Raw genomic sequence first — 21,859 nt, 5'->3', positions numbered from 1 at the left:
CTTATCTGCTTCACAAACTGCACAAGTCCTTTCCCTCATTGATTCTGGTCACAGTGCTTGCCAGATTGCATTTACTACTGGCCATGGAGCTTCCACTATCACTCGGCTCTGGTCTCAACACCGTCCTGATGTCCCTAAGCCCAGTGGTGGGCGTCCACGCAAGCTGTCAGGGACTGACATTCGCCATGCCCAACGCCTCATTAACTCTGGCAAGGCTGACAACTCTTCCCAAGTCACCCAAATGCTCCAAAAAATTACCAACAAGAGCCTCTCACCTGAGACTGTCCGCCTGCACTTGAAGGAAGCTGGTTGGAAAGCAGTGGTGAAGAAGAAGCGGCCTATGCTGAGCAGGAAGCATAGAAAAAACAGAATGGACTTTGCAATCAGCCACAAGGAGTGGACTCTGGAGGACTGGAAGAGAGTGGTGTGGTCAGATGAGACCAAGGTTAATCGCCTGGGCTCAGATGGGAGGAAATGGGTGTGGAAGAGGGTGGGTGAGCCTCTCAGTGACAGGCTGGTGCAAGGGACCAAAAAGTTTGGTGGTGGATCAGTCATGGTGTGGGGATGTATGATGTGGGATGGGGTTGGGATGGCATGCAAGATTGATGGGAGGATGGGGAGCTTTACTGCCAAATCCTGGATGATGAACTCCAACAAACCCTATCATATTATGGCAAGAACCCTGCCCATGTCCTCTTCCAACAGGACAATGATCCCAAACATACCAGCAAAAGGGCCCATAACTGGTTCAACAATCATGGTATATGGGTCATGGAGTGGCCCTCCCAGTCCCCAGACCTCAATCCAATCGAACACTTATGGAATCATGTGAAAAGGAAGCTTGGGGAGTATGAAGAACCCCCAAATAGTGTTCATGAGCTGTGGGATCAGTTTCAAGAGGAATGGGACAAGATAGAGCCAAGGATTTGTCAGAATTTGATTAAAAGTATGCCTAGGAGAATTGAGGCAGTGATTAAGGCAAAGGGTGGCTATACCAAATATTAATAAATGCTATTTTCTTCTCCCAAAAATCAACTCCAAAAAACCGTTTCGATGACATGGGCACCTTTTAAATCGAATAACTTTACCAAAAATAAATATATTGCTTAGATAATTTGTATATCTGTAGATGAGATAGCAAGTAATATTCCATGATTTTATGGGAATTTTAGAACATGTTTCCATAATACTATAAGCCCATCAAGTGAAAAGTGCCAAACATCGAAACGGTTTTTTGGAGAACTGTATGTTCCAAATGCAATTGTTGTTCACTGCCATCTTCAAGTGCTCGCACACGAAGGGCATTTTCAGTATTTTTGACGACATAGACATGCGCAATGGCTTCGAACATCAGACCAGCTGTGGAGGCTGTAGAGGGCTCCTTCATGCAACTGTAGAAGTCCTTGGCTGAACTATCAACCAATTCCCATCCCTTCTTTTTCATGAGTTTTGCGAAAATAAAGGGGGAAATGATCCGTGCGCGTGATTCCGATCGGTCCAAGACACCACCAAGCTCGTCCTGGAGCGGATTGATTTCTACCAGACAATGGCTGTATTTCTCGGGTTCATGTACCACCGCTTGCTGGAAGAGACCGGTCAGAGAGCATCCTAGGATAGCTGAGTCAAGGTCGCGATCTACCTGCCGCTGCGTACGATCAAGTAAAGCCCTTGCCGAACCCCCGTACTTCATGAACGCAATATGCCAAGCTTCATCATCCCTCTTTCCCTTGGCATTATCGCTGGGAGAGATCAGTACTAGGCCTCCCTATCTATGCAACCGACGAGTCACGACTCACCGACAGACATACACTTCTTGCCAACTCCATGTTCTCATGTAGAACACGTTCACGTCATTTTCCTCTATCCATCCACGTACCTCTTGTGGCTTGGGCGACGATGCTACCAAGACTCTCCATCGCTGAAAGGAAGTGTCGACCTTTTCATTCGAACTTAGATCGAAGAGAACAAGGCCATCCAAATCTCGTCCTTCAGCCGCGGAGAGCTCGGGATCATCCCAAAGATGGAAGGAATTGTCTGGAATCAGGTAAACGCCAGAACTGAGAAAGGCGAAACGTATCGAATGCGACCTAGAAAACACGGTGGGCTTTCCTTGTGCGAGCCGATTCACGAGACAGTACGTCAAGTAGACGGTCTTGCCTTTAGGAGCGAAATCAGTCGCATTGCGCAACGGCGATCCATCACGAACCCGCATACCTATTCCAGGTTGTCCAGTAAGCAAAATTGGTCTGCGGCGATAACGCTCAGTGACGTCTGATTGTCTCTGCTCCTCCACGAATTCATCGAGTTTATAGTATTCATCCCGCACATAAAACCTCATGTCGAGCACCTCGGATATACCCCACTGCACCCCCGGGATCTTCATTAGGTCGTAAAACAATGCCTCAGTAGTCGCGACGTCCTCTGTCTCAGATTCTTGGAATTCGGAAACGTTGGGCACGTGGGTTGAGGAGTGAGTGATGAGTTGAGGCAAATAATCCTCATTTTTCCAGAGACGGTTGCGAATGACAGCCAAACTACCATAGCGTGAATTTGCTTCAGTGACAAGAGAAACTGTTGGTGAGTATCGCGAAGAAAGTCAATACAAAGAGGAGCTCAATAAGTATATACACTGCGTACCTGTATTGGCGGGCTGGTTGAGAAGGTCTACAGAAAAATTGGAAAGATTAGTCGGGGGGTGCCAATAGCTGAGTTGAACTCACGAAGCGATACAACTCACAATGCTGTACTTTGACTACTACATGGACCCGGCCCTTACTTGAGTCTTGTCCAAAAACGTCATCTATTTCATCATCATCATCAAGAGGATCCCTCGTAGCTATGCTGGCCTTCGCTCTATCAATAAGCTCTCCAACGCCGCGTTTCGTCAAATTATCAGGCTTCCTTGGATGAGCACAAGCATTCTTCAGACAAAAGGGCCCACCTACTTACCCTGTACAAGACAAGTTCGCCGCGATCGTAATTGTGCAGCACCTGGTGCTCCCGATGAATCGCAACACGGAGTTGCGCGACAACTTCAACACCCTCGAGATCTAGAGAGATAGGTCCAATAGGGAGGTTGACGGGATAGATGACGAAGTATGTTAGACGTTTCAGAGGTCGCGGCGCGGTTGACTCGACCACAGAAGTCGATTGGGTGCGAGGACGTTTCTGAGGTCGCGACATGGTTGGTCAGGGGGTCAGGGTTGGTCGCGAGACGCCATTCGGTTCGGCCGGTGCCGCAGCTTTCAAAAATCGCTATCGATAGGATGTGGGCCTCTGCCATTGAAAACCCGCTTTCCTTTCCGGAGGATATATTTTTCAAGCTTTCCTCATGCATGTACGCCAGCCCACGGTTGGAACTCTGCTCACAGGGGTTACATTTTTGGTCTTGTCGTGGTCTAAGATGGCTTCCTAAGTTCTATATCATTTTTTTTTGGATACGGACGACTCACGAGGGGACAACAATATCCTTGATCGTTTGTCAACGATGCGGCTCAGAAAAGTGCAACAGCGATTACCCTTCGGGACCGCCCGTAAAAAAAAATGCACCTCATTCTCAAACACTTTTTAAAGCTTGCTCTGAATATCTACATGCCAGGAATACTTTAGTAAGTAGTTTCCGCCCTGCACGATCTGCACTTTCTCCACCACTTTGCTCACAAGACTCACTTCGGGTTCGCCATAGTTCCTCCGACATCCCTTCAACAAGATAGATATTACATCAAATCTCAGGGTTGTGAGTGGCGAAGGTGACACACCTCAACCCCATCAACCACTTCCACCCCAAGGTAGGCGGTGATTGCCGAATTCGAAACCCGCCAGATCTTTTCAATTCAAGCATGTCGGCGGACTGAGCGACGCCTCAAATGGTCTGCCCGAAAACCTCACGTTCAACCCATCGCATCATTAGTAATCCCCCGTTACACATTCAGCAACCGGCACAAACCGAACTTCGAACCTGAGGTAAATCACCTTCCTTCCTTCGCCACTTCAACTCTGGAGTATCGTTAAGGCTGCTCAGGCGGGTGCTTCTGTTCTCATGTTAGGGGCCCTACGATAAAGACCATGATCGTATGGGATGCTTCTCTGCTTATGTTCCCCAGTCTTCTTTGGAATTACATCCCTCCCTCCCGTGAGTTCACATTCGAGCGGTGATATCAAGTTCTTTGTTATATCCCCTTCTAAAATCGCTCAAGTAACCAAGTGCGGTCACCCAGAGATTGGCGCCCATTCCCCATTCGTCTGATCCGCATACTCAAACTGTCGTAATAACCGCACCTAACAGCACCAGGATAAATGCTCCGATAAGAGCTTCATCAAATCCCTCGCAGCACCCTGCAACAGTATACAGTCAATCGTATTCATAGTATTGATACTGCAACAACTTTTTTCGGGGGAGGGGGGTGGGGTCCCAAACTCCTATCGCACGGGTTTGCTGTCCCCATGTGGTGATTAACCAACATTTCATCCGGCCAGTTCTGTCGGGCCCCGTCCTCGCTGTCCGCCACTTCATCATCCCTGAGCAAGGGAGCCACCAATCTGTCAAACTGCCACTGCAAACGGCGTTCCTGATGATCCCCAATCGTACCCCTACTTTTGTTCGGCAACTGGCAATGGTATATGTATGATAGTTACTCGGTTCCCTCTACGTATGAGTACACGGGAAGTCGCGAAGACCACCCCGACACAATTAAACCTGCCAAGGGCCCTTTTTCATCAAATTCCCATTGTGAGTAAGCCAATCACGCCATCAGCAGCTGGATGTATGACTAACGTCGATCCTGCTTTTTTTCTAGCACGTCATGAGCCGTACGTGTCCATGCGCGCATCAAACATATGATTGTGCTATTTCGGAGAGACGACACAAGCACACACACACACACAAAACAAATGATCCGACGTGGTGAGAAAGATAACTCTCGACGAGAGAACCCATCATGCAAATCATATTTGATTTAGTCAAAAGTCGCGGGAGGGGGTTCTTCGTACGATAACCGGTATAGAAAGAATACCAGAATGCTTAAGTGCAAAAGATGTCGGGGTGAGTGTTGCCACTTGTGGATCCACGCATGACCCGCCTCTTATATTGAAGATAACACAGCTTGCCCATTACCAGCGACTATAAGCGAAGACCCAATCATCGCTCGCTGTTCGCATCCGCAGAGGAGGGGGGGGACATCTATATGTTCATTGGTACCCATGCCATTCCGAGAAAGGGGAGAACTTGTCAGCTACAACCTAGCCCCCCGCGCCGCGCCGCGCAAGGATGCCTAATAACATCATCATCATATCTCACAAAGCATGACACGTCGACAGGGGACGGCGATATAAAGAAGAGGATCTGCCATCATCTTCCTTGCCAACCCATGCGCGTGGCCGAATCCTACATGGCGAGAATTGAAAAGCGGTGAAGCAACGATGGAGGGCATATTCCTATATATATATATCATACTGTTCGCCAGCGCAGCTAGCATTCGACGTGGGGGTTGTTCGAAAAAAGCTGAACTCCAGCTTTTTTTTCATATACATTACTTATACTGCTCCCCACACTCTCGGATAATTAATCTCAAGCGATTGGCTTCGCGTGCGTTGCGCGCGCCCGCGCGCCTAAACACCAAATCGATCGGCATACCCAAAAAAAAGAATAACAAATGCATGCGGTAATCAATCGGAATCAGTACAACGTAAGTCAACTGACGTGGCTGCAACGTACGTAGTACAATATGTTTTACACAGCTATGTGTCTCAGATCGAAAAGACCCAGATGGGTTGGGTACGGACGCGATAGTATGATTATACACTCGCCTCTAGTATGTATATGGGAATGTTCGCTCGTTCTGTCGCTTTGTTTCACAGGAGGTAACTGTATGGATGCATGTACTTACGTACTAGCCCCCACCCCAACCGTCCATTGTGTACTCATGAATGGCGCCGCAAGCCGCCCAGGATAAAATAAATCCTTACAAAACCAAAATCAAATAAACTACCCAGGCAGTCGTTGAATATTCTTTGAAACCGTCCGACTAGCTGGATCGACAATTACTTTGCGAAGTTTCATGAACTTCATCAATCATTGCTCATCGTTGCAGGGGCCATGTATTGTGATGTTCATCAGGCGCCGGCATGTCAAAAAAAAAGGTATATGGAAATTTTTTAATTTGGATGTAGTTAACTTTCGACATGATCACATGCACGGGTGCATTTGGTACCAAGGTTAAAAGAGGGGGGGTGGGGGCTAGGAAAAAGCTGGCTAGGCAGCAGCGGGGTGGATTGGCTCTACACAGGTGTAAACTAAACAACTAAGAAAAAAATGACTGTTATGTAACTGAAATGCAACGAAAAAAACATGTATGTAGGATACGACGAAAATGAAACAAATGGTTGAACGATTATGATAACGCACAAAGAACTGTTCAAGGATATTGTTAAGTATTTGCATTATGGAGGGTGGAGGGGGGTGTGGAGGAGGATAGTGTGAAGCGAATGCAGATATGATGATGATATGTAAGAGAAAAAAAAACAGGAGAAAGGCGAAAGGCGAAGCAAAAAGAAAAAGTTGAATTAAAATTGGGAATGGAATGAAAAATGAATGGTATGTTGGATTGTTGCAATGTTTGGCGTTCGTGAAAGGAAGAGAGAAAGAGAAAAGGAGTAAAAGAGTAAAGAGAGCGATCACAAATCAATTCGATACAACTTGTTTACGTGTTGGGGTTTGAGTGAAGTGAGTGGGGCTTGAAACGAGAGAAAGAAAGAGAGAAAGACAGACAGACAGACAGACAGACAGACAGAGACGCAAGTCATGATACGTTAGCACTTCGTCCTAATAGTATTGATGATAGTTTAGTAGTGTGGTGGGAATTGGGAATTTGGGAAGGAAAGGGGGGGGTGTAAAAAAAAAAAAAAAAAGATGTCTATTTTTTTTTTGGCTCCAGTGGGAGAAAAAGGGAGCAGGAACGGGAGCAGGAACGGGAGCGGGGGCTTCGAAATCGATGAATGGGATGGAATGAAAAGAAAAAAGGAGATTTTGGTGGAATCATCGGCGAGTTTCGAGTTTCGAGATTCCGAGTTTGGATTTTTTTTCCCGTCGTACGTTACGTTTTTCGACACACCCCTGGGCTGGCTGGGCGAGTGGGCGGATGGGATGATGATGATATCTGAGGGGGGGGAAATGGGGAGAATGGGAATATCAATGAAAACAGGAGGAAGGGTATCTAATTAAAACTCTTATTACCCATCTTTCATTTTTTCTTCAAGTAACGTACGTCAGAAAGAAAAAAAAAAGGTTTATGTTTTGGTAAAGGGTTGGCGAGTGAGAATGGAGTAGTTGAGAGAGAGAGAGGGAGGGGGAAGACACGAGCTGTGAATCGCCCTCTCCTCCCCCTCCCCCTTGTCTCTTTTTTTTAGTTTGCAGAAGAGCAACGACAAGAACGATACGTAATGGACGCGCGCCGGGCGAACGAAGGGGTCAGAGAGGGGGAGGGAGAGAGAAAAGGCAAGACAGGACAGAGCGGAGAGCGGAGAGCGAGCAAAAAAAAGTAAGTCGGGGGAATGGTGGGGCGGGAATGGGTGATAATGATACAACAGGCAAAGGTAAGGTTGGAGTGGTAGAATGGGAGGAATGATTTTGGACAGACGCGATGGAAAAACGATTGAAGGTTTGGGGCATGAAGAAGAAAGGACGACGACGATGATCACTCAGGGCATTAGAGGGAGCGAGGTACGGCCCCCCCCCTGGCCCAAGCGACCCCCCCCCCCCGGCCGCCTTCATCGTCGTTTCCTCCCACGTTCCTCCCAAATCTTATCATCCTCATCGACCACCACCTCCCGTTCTTGCCCTTGTCCTCCTCTCACCTCCATCATCGTCATCATCCCCATCCCCATCCCCATCCCCATCTCCTGCTTCTGCTTCTGCTTCTGCTTCTTCTTCATCTTCTTCTTATCGCCACTCCTCCTTTCGAACATTCTCCCTCTCCCAACACCAGCAGCATCAGCATCTCCGGCTCCCGCTCCCACTCCCACACCACTTCGAACTTCCCTCTTCAAAGACGTATCCAATGATAGATAACGTCCTCCCGCCGCTGCTACGGTAGACGACAACGATGACTGGGCGTTGTTGTTGTTGCCGTTGCTGTTGTTGTTGTTATTGCTATACCAAGGATAGGAGTACTCTCCACGGCACGAAAACGACTCGGACGAACACGAAGGGCTCGACGACGACGACGAACTACTACTGCCACAAGACTGAGAAGATTGGGACCGAGTTCCAACGCCATCGACGTACGACATTCCATCCATCTCCAAATCAGCATCATAGAAGAAATCGAGTATGTCGTCGTCGTCGTCGTGATCATCATCATCCGACGAAGCGACAGTGCTATCATCCGAGGAGTCAGATGAGGACGTCGAAGATGTAGAGGAGAAGGAAGCGCTAGGTGGTGGAGGTGACAAGGAGAACGATGAAGGGATGGAGAAAGAAGATGGAGAATCATCATCATCGTCGTCGTTCGACTCGGATTCGGACTCGGAAGGGTCTGAGTCTGAGTCGCCAAAGTCGAGTTGGGAACCGTATGAAATGCGAGGTGGGATACGAATAGGAGCTGCACCTCCTGCAGTGGCGGCCAATGCCACACCTGCTGTACGACCAAGTAACACACCTCCAAGCATTCCAGCTGCCGTCATCCTCATCGGCGGCGGCGGCGGCACGCCAGGTGCTGCTGGGCCAGCACCGAATCCAAATCCAAATCCGAACCCGAATCCTGTTGTTGCTGCTGCTGCTGTTGTCGGGACCTTGTTGTTATCATCACCAGGCACCGCAGAAGAAAGGGAAGGTGAGAATGCATAAGGTGGTCGTTCATTTTTGTTGTTGTTGATATCGTTGATATCGTTGGTGTTACTGTTTGATTTTAGGTGGTCGTGGTCATGGTCCTCCTCCGCTTGTTGTTGTTGTCGTTGTTGTTGTTGTTGGTCCTTCGATGATGGTAGACGAGCGAGGGAAAGACTTGATGGAGATGGAGATATGGAAGTTGAAGGAGCTGCTTTGAGATCGAAGAACGACGGTCGTACTAGTGTAAATAAAAAGGAAGTCAGTTTTTACTCGTATCAATTCCCTCATTGCGCGCGCGCGCGCGCGGAGAGAGAGAGAGAGGGGGGATGGGAAACATCGACGACGAAAAAAAAAAAAAAAAAAAAAAACTCACCAATACCATGAAATCCCTTACTATTAATGTTTCTTCCCTTTCGGCCACCGAACTTTAATCTACCATTCCTCCCAACCTCCTCCATTCCAGCGGATCCACGCCACCTGTTGCCGTTGGTAGTAGTGGTGACACCACAACCGACGACTAAACCCATTGCAGCGGACGACTTGTTCAACAATGGATGAGGTTCGAATTTAGGCACGCTATACATGAACCCCTCCACCTTTTCCATTCCCACATTGTCGCGAGTGGGTGGTGGAGGATGAGGATAAGTAGTGGTGGTAGTGGTAGTAGTGGTGGCGGTGGCAGTGGCGGTGGCGGTGGCGACGGTGGTGGCGGTGGTATTGGCAACGAGGAGGCTGGTGGACTTTGTCGGGGGAGACATGTAGAACAACAGGTCGTCTTGTTGATGATAGCTATTCTCGTCCATTCCGACTGGCGATGCAGCAGCTGGTGCTACTTTTGCGACTACAGATGAAGGAGAAGTGGTAGGAGTGGTGGAACGGTAGTTATAGAAGCAAGACATTGTAAGCGCCAGACACTCTAAGCTGGGTTGGCGTTGGTATGGTGGTGTATGATGAAGATGATGATTGGATTGGTATTCGTTTTCCTTTTCGTTCGTTCGTTCGTTGGATGGGCTACAAGAGGATGGATTGTTGTTGTTGCCACTGCTGCTGCTACTGTTGGTGGTGGTGGTGGTTCGTTTCTACGTGCACTGCAACGTTGCTTTGAGGTGTTGTGTGGTGAGAGTGGCGATGAGTAGAGAGTTGGGATCGACGCGAACGAGGAGGAAGGAGAGAGTTACAAGGCAGGGTTAAAGGAAATGGAAGGAGGAAGCTAAGCTGGCCGGGGCTGATTTTATACTAGTGGACTTGTGAAGCTCTTTGGTTAGCTAGTTGTGGTGATAAATGAGTTTCTATATGTATTGAGTCGGGAGTTGAGACTTGAAGAAATGAGTTGAAAGTACGGGTTTGGATGGATTTGTTGGTCCCAAGTTGGGTTGGGTTGGGGGGGGGAAAATATATATATAATATTCTTCTCCTCGGAAGTGGATATGAGCAGGTTAGGTGTGAGAAGGAGAAGTGAAAAAAAAAAATGAGGAGATAGACGTCCGATCCAATTCGTTTGGGGGTTATCAAGCGATAGAAGCTGAAGCAAGACGGACACGTGGGGGCGCTGTAGGGGGTGTTGTTGTGCGTGTGTGTATGCGTTGCGTTGCGTTGCGTATGCGTATGCGTATGCGTTGATGCGTTGGCGGGAAGGGGAGGGATGCGGTGGTTGCGGTGAGTTTGTCGAGGTTGTGGAGAGGAAAGTGTGTTTTAACGCTTGGCCTTTATGTTTTTTGGTTGGTTGAACACACGCTTCCGCCGGCGGAGTCACTACAAAATGTACAATACAAATGTGGAAATTGAATAAATCGTTATTATCATATTTTCTTTAAATAAACTCTCGGTGTGGGAAGAAAGGGCAAAAAAGGGAAGAAAATACATACTAAAGATTATTTGAATTGGACACTTCAGTAACCATCATTCAATCTATCCGAAAATGGGTATGGACCCTTCTCTTCGTCCTTTTTTTTTAATTTCCCAATTTCCATATATAGGGTGAATTACAGCCCTTGTCCAACCCCCCCCCAACTCCCTCTTTCCGCGGAAAGGCAATTACATATGTAGGAGCACTAACTCCTACTACTCAACCCTTTTCGAGTACTTACTTGTGTGTGTGTTTGTATGTGTGGTCTGTGTTATGGAATACATATATGTCAAGGGGTGTCAGTTGGCAAATGCTACCACCCGGTACTGGATTCTTTCCGTCGCAGAAAGGAAAACGGAAAGAGGGAAAATAAATTAAGCGGGGAGTGCTGTTGCGCAATCTCCAGCGGGTCAAGCGACGGTGACCCCCAAATTCGAATCACGGGAGTGTCCGGTTGATGGCAAGTCAGTGACAGAACATCAATGGCGGTGCTTTCAAGTGCAAACTGGCTGTTCCATCGCCATAAATGGGTTAAATATGCAAAAAAAAAATCAAGTTACATACATAAAAAGGGCTTTTCCGCGTCTACTGTTGCTGTGTATGCATGTATGCGCGTGTATGTTACAAACCCCCACCCCCCCAAAACCACGCGGGTGAACCGTAACCACGTATCGCAACTACATACATACAAACACCCTCAAGGTAAATTCTAATGTACCCGTCACGTCGCAGACAAAGAAAGACCAGAATGCAAATTGTAATATTGGGCTGTATTGGATATATGAAATGAACGCGAAGACGCGCAGCCGCCCACTCATGCTGCGCGTATGTAACCCTTCCTTCTTTCCTTCCTTCCACGACTCACAAGCGTGTATGAATCGGGAAACTAGAACGTGGAGAGACGTGGAAGTGGAGGGGGGGAGGGGGCCCAAGCGATTGGATGTGACAGAATGGGAATATAGAAACGGACGCGTATATACGCGAAATAGTGTACGCGCGTATATAATATCCCGCGCGCGCGTGGGGAAGGGGAGGTGCCAAGGGCAACATTGAAAATTTAAGGGTTTTTTTTTTATTGGAGGGGGGGTTGGGGGAGAGTAACGTAAACGATGGCAAGACCGATCAATGATATATAATCAATCATCTCTCCGGTTCCACTTCTAATCTGGCGTCGGAGTTCCCGTTGGTCATCTCCTGTGGACTATTCTTGCCGTCTCGTCCATCCGTGCAATCGTAATATATATATATCGATTGTATAATTAAATAAGCGCTCATCCAACTCCCCAAATTCCTGGTTCGCCTGAAGGGGTTTGTTGTCCTTGTTTTTGTCGTTTTCTGGTTTCGCAGTCATGTATATAAAAGGAAACTCTTGTGTGTTTCGATCTTTGTTTGTTTTTTTTTTTTTTTCTTGGCGCAGCCGGTGATGATCTTCCACGTCTTTCAATAATTCGGGTTTGGTGTGTGATATACATTGTGTATCTTTTTCTTTTTCCTACCACCGTTTGTTCGGACCGATCGATGGGTTTTTCTCTTGTTTGTGGGGTCACAAGGTTCGCTATATATACCGCCGCAAGTGCCGCAAGTTGACGCGGTAGTCTTACGACAGAAAGATGGCATTGTCGGGCCCCGTTAGAGATATATATATATATATATATCTATTAACGTGGTCCCGCCTCCCCGTTCGTCCGTTTTGATGGGCGGCCCCTCCAAGCAGCAATTACAATACTTACATATACTCTATGGACAATTCCGCAGAAAGCGGGACGTTTTCTTCACATGATGAGGATGACCGCAGACCGAAACACGGAACCGCTTTTTTTGTTTTCAATCTCTCTGAAAAAGGTATGTACTACGTTGTTGCATGTAGCCGTTGATGATGATGATCTAGATCCCTTTCCAGGTACTGATTAAACTATATGTAATTATGGAGGAGGGAGTGAGAGTGAGAGCCAATTTAGCTGCGCTTTGCACCCGCAAACGCGCAACCCGCCAACACGCAACGCGCACACCTGTGTTATTTAAACAACAATTACATATACACGTTACCAACCACCCTCAAAACAAACGTTTACGCGTAAGCGCGTGAAAAACAAGCGCTGGCAACCCATGTATACAACTGTATCAATCAAAAAAAAACGGGTGTGCTTTTTTTGTTACTTGGGCGGCGGCTGAGCTTGAAACTAGGGTGAAGATCCTTGCCAACTAAAGAAAAAGAGTGCCGTTATTTTAGGTAGCGCGCGCCGGATCTCCCTCACACCCTTCACCCCCCCCCCCCCCCTGCCACGTTTGCACATGGTGTAACTGTTACTACAGCTACAGTGACCCACGTACCACCCTTTTTTGATGCATGTGATATTATGATTAGATGAGAACATGATGTCAGCAAACTTCTTGGGGGGTGTCGGTGACGTAGCCCGTAAAGGAAAAATCGCCGCAAGGGGGGGAAGGGGAAGGGGAAGGGGAGGGGGAGGGGTTGATGCGATGGGGCTGGGAGAGTTTGGGTTAATAATAATAGGTAATGAAAACAAAAAGGGGGGGGAGGGGAAACGAAAACGAGGGGGGGGGGGAGTGTCACACGTTTTGTCCGTTGTCGTTTGTTGTACATGATGAGTCCGTTGTGTGACACATTATGCACTTATGATTGTTGATTAACCCCCATGTTTTTCTTAAATTTCTTTTTTTTTTTGGGAGGGGAGGGGCCAAAGCTGGAGCCGGTAAAAGGGGGAAGAAGGAAAGAAGGTGGAACAAGTCAACCTGTTAACCAGTATTGCACGCACGCATGCACACGAGTACGAGGTAGGTATTACATACCAGTCAGGCAAAAAATGTCAGTTGACATGCAACGCGGTTTCGCCCTAACCCTCCCGCCGATCAAGCTTCGAAAAAAAAAACTATTCAGTCGTTCTTATCTACGCCTATTCACCTTTGTCCGTCGTCCCTCCCCCCTCTCTCTCTCTTTCTTCCGCTAGTGTTCGTGCATAGTTCAAGCTAGAAGAACTCTTTCATATGGTACATACATAACACGGAGGCCGGGACCGGGACCGGGGCCGGGAAAGGGACGTTTTATCTCTGTTCAACGGAGGATCGATATATCGACATACAAATTGTCGAGCCCTTACTTAGTACGGAGTCATGATACCGATCCCCGGTGCTTCGGGCTGGCGCCACAAACTTCGGAATTAATGTTATTTAAACAAAGGTGAGACCAGGCGGGGGGCTGCTGAGTAAAACAAAATAAACTGATTACAATTCCCCTGGACGTGTTTGATCCGGTGTCACCGCGCGTATATAAATATATGTGTGTATGTCCGTAACTTGACTTCGAAGAATCCGAAGTACAAACAAAGGATCGCGTCGGTCACGGCTGCTTGCTTACACTCGAAAGCAAGAAGCGTGGGGATCGCCGCCTGGGCACACAGTCATCAATGTACACGCTAGGACTAGCTTAGCTCCGAGGAGTAAGAGAAGAATATCATTAGTTCGTTTGAGAATATGTTGATGAACTTGATGATGGAGAAGGTGTGTTTGTCAGCCTAATTTATTAATGATGTTCGAAGCAAGCGAGGCTAGCCTCCCTGATCTATGAGCGAAGTCGATATACATAGATCCAACCACCACTATGCAGAAAAAAAAAAGAAAATAATAATAATCCGAATCATAACTAGCGATGACCTAACGAGCTAGTAATGGTAAAGCTCCGTGAGAGCCCTAGCAGCTAGTTATTGCTACTAGTATCTCCCTCATACGGCTACGCAATCAATTTTCAAGTAACATGCATGCGTGTGTCCACTCTGTTTGTACATATGTAGCCCGGGCAACCTGATCCATGCATCGCACGCATGCATTTGACGCATGCAAGCTAGGAAGCAAAACTACGCAACGAACATGTGTAGGGCGCTCGCGTGCCCATGCAACCCGGATGTGCCTGTCCTTACTTATATATGTCCATGTAAAAAAAAAAAACGTCTATTTCGTATAACACCCTGTTGATCATCCGTGACACCTTTTCCCATTCAAGTATGTAAGCCCCAATGCTGCAAGGCCACACCTTCCAATTTCCGACAATGGCACAAGAACATCCCATTCCGAATGAGGGAAGGAAGGAAGGAAGGGAAAACGAGGGTGCAGCTCCGAGGCTAAAATCCCACTACAGCACGAATCTTCACTAGATTAGATGATGGGAATATGATCATACTGTAAGAGGTAATAAGTAATTTCATCAATCCACACCAAAAGCGAGGGAGGGAGATGATCAGGACCCCCCTCAATATCCGGAGTGAGTCCTCACTCTGCACGGACCCCCCCCACGGGTACGGATATCAGTACTGCAACTCTAGCAGCTACTAACCAAGCCAGCCAGCTGGCAGCCAGACTAGCAATGGCACACAATAATATTAACGAGCTTCTATATGTGTATATATGATCGTGTGATCGACTAAGTATCAGTACCCGTAAAACTGGCATGAATTGCAAAACATGCATGGCCACGTCCATCATATATGTACACACACACACAACAAGTATATATCTCGCGTGTGACATGCCACCTGCGTTTTTGGGTTACGCGTGGTAGCTACTACCCTACTACTACCGCAGTATAGCTATGGAGTCATGCGCACAACAAGAACGGGTTTTGTGGTGTGGAAGCGCGATATTATCGCAGTGCTGCTATACCACTCCGAGCCAGAGACAAAGAAGGAACCAAAGAGATGATAGCTTTGCCAAAGCCAGATACGATTATAATCAGGCTACCAGCGCTAGGAGTAGGAGATCATCGTGGCGTGAGAGAGTATGTATGACACGTACTAGCCCAAACTGGGGGTAGATGGATACGATATATATATATATATATATATATGATGGATCAAGCGTTGCCTATGTATATCACGCATTATGCATCATGGTTTGTGCATGCATGGCAAGGTGTTTGCACTAGTCGGGTTCAGGCGCAAATGGTGATACGAAGCCAAAGTGCATGTAATATGGTTACGGTCAACAGACTCCCGTTGACGTTCGAGCCAGTCCAGTACTTACTAGCTTTAGCCTCTTCCAGTAAGAATAGTATATAGTAACTTCCTACTTATGTGCATTCACTCACGGGCAAACACAGGCACAACCTGAGCCCGAGAGATAAGATGGATGGACGATGCATCATGTGCTCAATGTGTTACTAGTACTGCTATAGCCAGGACCCCATGACATCGATAGGCGATCGATCCGCCACGCGCGTAGAAGCTAGAAGGGAAGAAAAGAAAGAGCTTACTTAACGGGCATTGCCGACAGCGAAAAAAAAGGTCAGATTAGATTAAAAAAAGCATCCCAGCACAACGTGTCAAACGCACGGACGGCCTTTCTAGCGGGGTTGGAAAGGGAAAAGGTCACACGGAGATGGACGCGCTGTGATTGTTATTGAAAAAAACTAGCGGTAAATTTTAAAATAAAAGAATTAGGGATTTACTGATATGATTGTGATACTGGATCACTTGCACAACCTGCGGACTCAAATCCCACACAATCACCGCGTCGAGTTGCTTCTGGCTCTAACGTGTACATAGAGAGAAACTGGAAGGGTTGGGGGAACAGATAAGCACAACATGCCCGCGTCGGCGCAACCCGAATGCATTTTACGAGCAAAAGACGGAAGTCTCCGTGCCTGGGCCCTGCCCGATAAATCCCTGTTGAACATGTTGACATGACCGACAAGGCCTTCACACTGATCAGTGTCCTGACGATCACTATGTCCTCAGCCCCGTCCCTTACTATAACCATTTCTGGGAGGCACGGAAACTATTCACTCACTCGTGCATCAACAAACTGATCACTGTTCGCCCTCGAATCTCAATGCAAGGCCGCCAAGATTGCCTTCTATGTATGCAGTATGTAGCTGTTTGTGTGTATATAACTTATCGCTGATCACCGCGGTCGAACCGGAGTCGGCGTCGGAACTCGATCAAGGAACGAGGAAACGCAAGTACAACACCCCCATCCTCATCCCCAAGAACATTCCAAACTTCGATTTCCATTTTGGAACAACGATCGAAAGGGAGGCAAACTCCGAACCCTAAGGTACGTTATGATTGCACTTTGATGCGGGGTGTGGGTGTGTGCACCCAGTTATGTAGTTACTGAGACATGACTAATTCTAGTCATTCCGATGTTGCCCCAACCCTGGCATTTTTTTTTTGCTCCTGGGCAAATGACCTCTGGCCGATCTCCCTCGCTTGTGCAAGTGTACCTCGCTTAGCTAGCGTTTACAAATGTGCAATTCATCTATTCCCCAAATCACATCCTATATACAAATTTTCCTCGAACTATGACCAATCATCAAAGGTGCATGTTTTCCGGAGATATGTTATTGTTATTGTCAATGCGCACAGCAGGAGGAGGGACAAGCTTTCCACCGACTGACGCGACTGCCCCCCCACAACCACAACCACCTTTTCGTACTAAGTAATCGAAAAGACTCATCATTTGGCAATTTGTAATTAATGTGTATGTAATCGTTCTTTGGGGGGAGAGTTGAAATTCTTGTGGTCTATGCAAATATAGGGCGCCCATATTCCTTTCTTTATGTAGTGTTGCTGTGGGGGGGGCGAGAGTTTTGAGCCAAAGAACCGCGCGTCTAGCGCTAGCTACAGTGGCCGGGCTAGCTGTGTATGTAACAAACACGGGTCGAGCTGCCGCGCTGCGCCGCGGTGGCTGCGCGCACGTATATAACTACTTGCACGTTTGGCGTTGTAGTGGGCGAGTCATACGTCAGAGCGCGTGCGTACCGGTTATTATGAGTCGAGGACACCGGTTACTGGCCCCCCTGCCCCGTTGGTTTTATGCACCAAATCGAGTTACTACCAGAACAGGTTTGCACTTAGCGACATCACCATACCATATCGAATGTACAAGCGCATTATACGAGCTCCATATTGTACATAGCTTCGGATCGATTACTAGTACTGGCGATATTACTACCCATGCGAAGGGACAATTTGGGTACCTACAATGAAATGATATGACTGCATGTAATAGATATACATGAACGAGTTTTGTAACTCGGCCTTACTGTGCGCAAATTAAAATGCAACACATTCCAACGTGGCAAGTCTGTGTACTCACTGATCGTTCTTCCACTCTACGCCGTAACGACTGTGAGTACAAGCTCGGTCGTCGCGTTGTATATATAAAGATTTCCTAATGCGTAACAACCCGCATAGGGCTGCTCGGAGTTGATCCAGAACGGAACTCGGCTGGTGTGGTAATTCGATCCCCCGAACGCCGCCGCTTCGATATCGGACTCGGAATTCTCGTAATCACGAGGGCAAAGTACTTATCTTTGATATGTATAATGTAATTATTCATCTTCACTGATAATCGTTCATATACCGGCGATTTGATCCACAATTCAAGGCAAACATAAAATACACCGTTGTCCTCCGGTCTCTTCATTACAAGATCTTGCATTTTATAGGTACACGTACGGACTGTGCCGCAGCGTATATTATTGCCTTGTCGTTGAGCCGGGGATTGGAGGTTATCCCAATAACTCTCTTCTTGATGAACAGATATAAAATTAATTTTTCGCAGTCGGTTGAGGCATATATATCCCGCAATCCGGTTGGATTGGTGCAAGATGGATCTACCACAGCCCCATAAGTGATATGGGAAAACTTTATCGTAACAGCATAACAACACTCATCCGTAATGGCGGTACACAATAGTATTCGCAAAAGTTCGCATGGCACCCACAACCCACACACGCCACGGATAGGGAGGACCCAATGTTCCGAAGGGATTCGCCAAAGTACTTACCATATTCGATGTCCCCAATCTCATATAAACTTCCACTCGTTGGTGTTCCCGGAACTTGCAATTTTTGTGAACCCTCATCGATCACTCGGCCTGTGCGCCATTGATATTATCACATCATCAGCGAGAGGATTTTTTTTTTATAAATAAAAAATAAGTTGCAAAAAAAGCAAAGACAGAAAAAAAAGAGCCTCCCAAAGAGTCTAGGCTTGGTCGCATAGCCCAGTTCAGAATCAGAACGTCAATGTCCCCATTATTCGCTCGAATGCGAGTGAGTTGCGCACATCAAATGGAGATGACTTCCCATATTCCATTGCGCAATCCGCGGTTGTGCTTATGTATTGCAACTAAGAGATGGGTAACATGCCCAAATTCGAGTCCCCTGGGAGGGGAGGGGCGTCAGGGAGATCAACGGAAGGAACTGGCCGTTGTATATGGGTACAACAATTTGCAACACGGTTTATGCGCTACAAAATTTCAGTCAGGAGAGGGCACTTCCAGGGTCTGGGTCTGGCGCCAATATGATATGGAGTACTGTTGGGAAAGCATGCCCTGAATAGCAGTTGAGTAGTGGCAGGCACACACGCACGGAGGGGTTGTGCGAACGAGTATAGTACTTATAAAACCGCACAAGCCACGATCAGTCCGAGCAATTTAGGGTCCAGAAAGCAGTTTTCATCACAAACCATCATGGGCGCTTGTTCGCAGGTCAGGATTCGTGCAACTTTACGTCCCGTCGGCAAGGGTCCGGCCCGGGGGGATCAGGACTTGGTCCCCCCCTAGAATTTACGCATTGGATTTTTGGATTTGGGCAACATTGCATTCGCAACGAGTACCTATCCACACCAGTACAATGAACAGCCCAGGCGACGAACGTGCGTTAGCAAGCTTATCTAGTTTCCGCCCTGACCGTTCCCTATCAGACCAATTCCAGCCTTGGGGAGTCCTGATACCAGTTGGCAGTCAGCTGACATAATGGAGCAGTACTGCTTGGCACATGTGGGCGATCGTCGAATATGATTTTCTGATTGCTTTGGAAACTGAGGAACGTTACTGTATCATGCCTTTAGGGCGGATCGGAACACAAAGTCCACAATGTGTACCTGCGCAAAAACTTCCCCGATGGCAAGCTACCGTATAGCGAAATCGACATGATGGTTAACTGATGAGCACTCGTACGTACGGTGCGGTGCGAGCGTCGTATATAGCAGCGATCAAAGTGTTAGTTATGTCATGTACCGTGTCATCAGGAGTAGTTTTCTACCGCTGAGTGCCCAATCACTCATTGATTAAAGCCCCAGGATATTAATGCATGCGTGCAGGGGACCATCCGGCGTTGTACAGAATTGAAAAGCTTTAAAGCTACTGTAGTATAACAAGTGGGCGTCTTTAGTTCCTGTTTGCCACGCCGCGTGAAACGGGACACCTTGGACAACCACTATGTGGGCCTTTATAGGGGGGACCTCAGGACGTTTGCATGGGGCCTAAAAGGCCTTTTTCACTATAAACGTCCTAGGACATCCTGGCCATTCAGTTTCATTCATTTGTTGCAAACGTCCTCAGATGTCCTAATTCAGTTTGATTCAATGGTTGCAAATTGTCCCGGAATGCCATACTCGTCCATCCCATGGTCTGTGCACATGCTGACCACTGTCTAGAGGGATGTCAACACTGTTTCCCACGGTCTGAACACACTTTACATAGTTGAATAGCCCCTTTGAATAGCTTCCAGAATATATATTTTGAGACTGAATTGACCAATAAATCATCGAGAAAAACGCAAAATACTTTTTTGGACGCGAGTCTTTTGGGTTAGTGTGGCTGTCCACCTCATGTCTGTGCACAGTGCTGGTCATTGTCCGGAGGGGTGTCCAGACTGTTTCCCACGGTGTCAACACACTTTGCGTAGTTGGATAGCCCCTTCAAATAGCTTCCAGAATATATAATTTGAGACTAAATTGACAAGCAAGTTATTGAGAAAAATGCAAAATACTTTTTTGGACACGAGTCTTTGGGATATCAGTGACCCGGGAATTTCGATGACTTCGATGACTGTCAGTGAAATTTAGTGGCCCAAGCACTATCCCAAAGACTTGCATTCAAAAAAGTATTTTGCATTTTTCTCAATAACTTGCTTGTCAATTTAGTCTCAAATTATATATTCTGGAAGCTATTTGAAGGGGCTATCCAACTACGCAAAGTGTGTTGACACCGTGGGAAACAGTCTGGACACCCCTCCGGACAATGACCAGCACTGTGCACAGACATGAGGTGGACAGCCACACTAACCCAAAAGACTCGCGTCCAAAAAAGTATTTTGCGTTTTTCTCGATGATTTATTGGTCAATTCAGTCTCAAAATATATATTCTGGAAGCTATTCAAAGGGGCTATCCATCTGCGTAAAGTGTGTTGGGGACGTGGGAAACAGTGTTGACACCCCTTCAGACAGTGGCCAGCATTGTGCACAGACAGTTGAGCAGCTGAGGATTGTCATGGGAAATCAGATTCAATTGCGGCATTATGTTTTGAATGTCTACCCTGAATAATACAAATTTGATTGAATCACAGAAGCATTTGATTGAATTTGATTGAATTATAGAATCATCCCAGGACATCCTGGGGATGTCCTGGTGAATGGATCAGTCTTCACCAGGACGTCCAGGACATCCACTAGTAAATACCCCCTTTTAGGCCCATTTGAAGGCCAAACGGCCCCCCTCTATAGGCCGTCATTAGATGGCTGACTAGGCTGTGAAACCAGGGCGGCTGAGAAGCTGCAGGATAAACAATATTATCGTAGTGGTCATGGATCTCCATGCACAGCCAAAGCAACCATGCAGGATCTTCCCATGACTCTCTTCGTTGGGCAGGATGGTTAGTAAGCGGTGATTTGCTTCTTCCACTGCGTTTGAACGGCACGCGGAACATTCTGGCACATGTGATTCCCGTTTTCTGCAAATAATCAATTCTGGGTGCGGGAGCTAGTCCAAGGAACATCATACATAGATGCTTTCATCTATAAAGTTGGAGGCTCTGATAGATCAGTGCTTGGTTTTCCTCCTATTACAAGAAGGATGTCAGGGTCGCGTCCGGGGTCGAGGCGGTCCGGGTGTAGTGTCCGGTGCTAAGGACCTCATGGGGGGTGGATCGGGCGTGCGTACTGGCAGGCCCAATGCTTACCTGAAGTGGGAATGTTGAGAAGAAGGTTACTTCTTCGGTTCCCACCCCACATCAGGAAACTTCCGAGCTTGATTGAAATGGTTGAGAGCACCCAATGTGCTCAATCACGACAACCGATGGATCGAGTCAGCCCAATCAGCCCAATCAGCCCAATTATTGTACATATCATTAGTATATATTATGTATGTACAAACGTCGGAATAAAAGT

At 47.3% G+C, this 21,859-nt stretch overlaps 4 protein-coding genes across 4 annotated transcripts; 1 reads left to right on the top strand and 3 right to left on the bottom strand.

Moving 5' to 3' along the window:
• Positions 1–1,792: 1,792 nt before the first annotated feature.
• EI90DRAFT_2921735 (uncharacterized protein) lies at positions 1,793–2,338 on the bottom strand (the record flags this gene model as incomplete). Its single annotated transcript, XM_039054781.1, has 2 exons — positions 1,793–2,157; positions 2,215–2,338. 2 exons carry the CDS (start codon positions 2,336–2,338, stop codon positions 1,793–1,795), a joined length of 489 nt encoding a protein of 162 aa, XP_038915565.1.
• A 404-nt stretch (positions 2,339–2,742) lies between these two features.
• EI90DRAFT_3059983 (uncharacterized protein) lies at positions 2,743–3,771 on the top strand. Its single transcript, XM_039060463.1, has 4 exons — positions 2,743–2,897; positions 2,950–3,398; positions 3,453–3,587; positions 3,670–3,771. Exons 2-4 carry the CDS (start codon positions 3,099–3,101, stop codon positions 3,751–3,753), a joined length of 519 nt encoding a protein of 172 aa, XP_038915564.1. The 5' UTR covers positions 2,743–2,897; positions 2,950–3,098; the 3' UTR covers positions 3,754–3,771.
• A 2,367-nt stretch (positions 3,772–6,138) lies between these two features.
• Positions 6,139–6,885, bottom strand: EI90DRAFT_3059973 (uncharacterized protein). Its single transcript, XM_039060462.1, has one exon. It carries the CDS (start codon positions 6,437–6,439, stop codon positions 6,251–6,253), a length of 189 nt encoding a protein of 62 aa, XP_038915563.1. The 5' UTR covers positions 6,440–6,885; the 3' UTR covers positions 6,139–6,250.
• An 879-nt stretch (positions 6,886–7,764) lies between these two features.
• Positions 7,765–9,723, bottom strand: EI90DRAFT_3124220 (uncharacterized protein; the record flags this gene model as incomplete). Its single annotated transcript, XM_039063693.1, has 2 exons — positions 7,765–9,062; positions 9,198–9,723. The coding sequence occupies 2 exons, from the start codon at positions 9,721–9,723 to the stop codon at positions 7,765–7,767; spliced, it is 1,824 nt and encodes a 607-aa protein (XP_038915562.1).
• Positions 9,724–21,859: the final 12,136 nt, after the last annotated feature.

This window comes from Cantharellus anzutake (genome assembly GCF_015039405.1).
Source record: "Cantharellus anzutake strain C23 chromosome Unknown EI90scaffold_26, whole genome shotgun sequence".
Classification (NCBI taxonomy): domain Eukaryota; kingdom Fungi; phylum Basidiomycota; class Agaricomycetes; order Cantharellales; family Hydnaceae; genus Cantharellus; species Cantharellus anzutake.
Note: the sequence above shows the minus strand (reverse complement) of the source record. Positions and strands in the feature narration are given on the sequence as shown.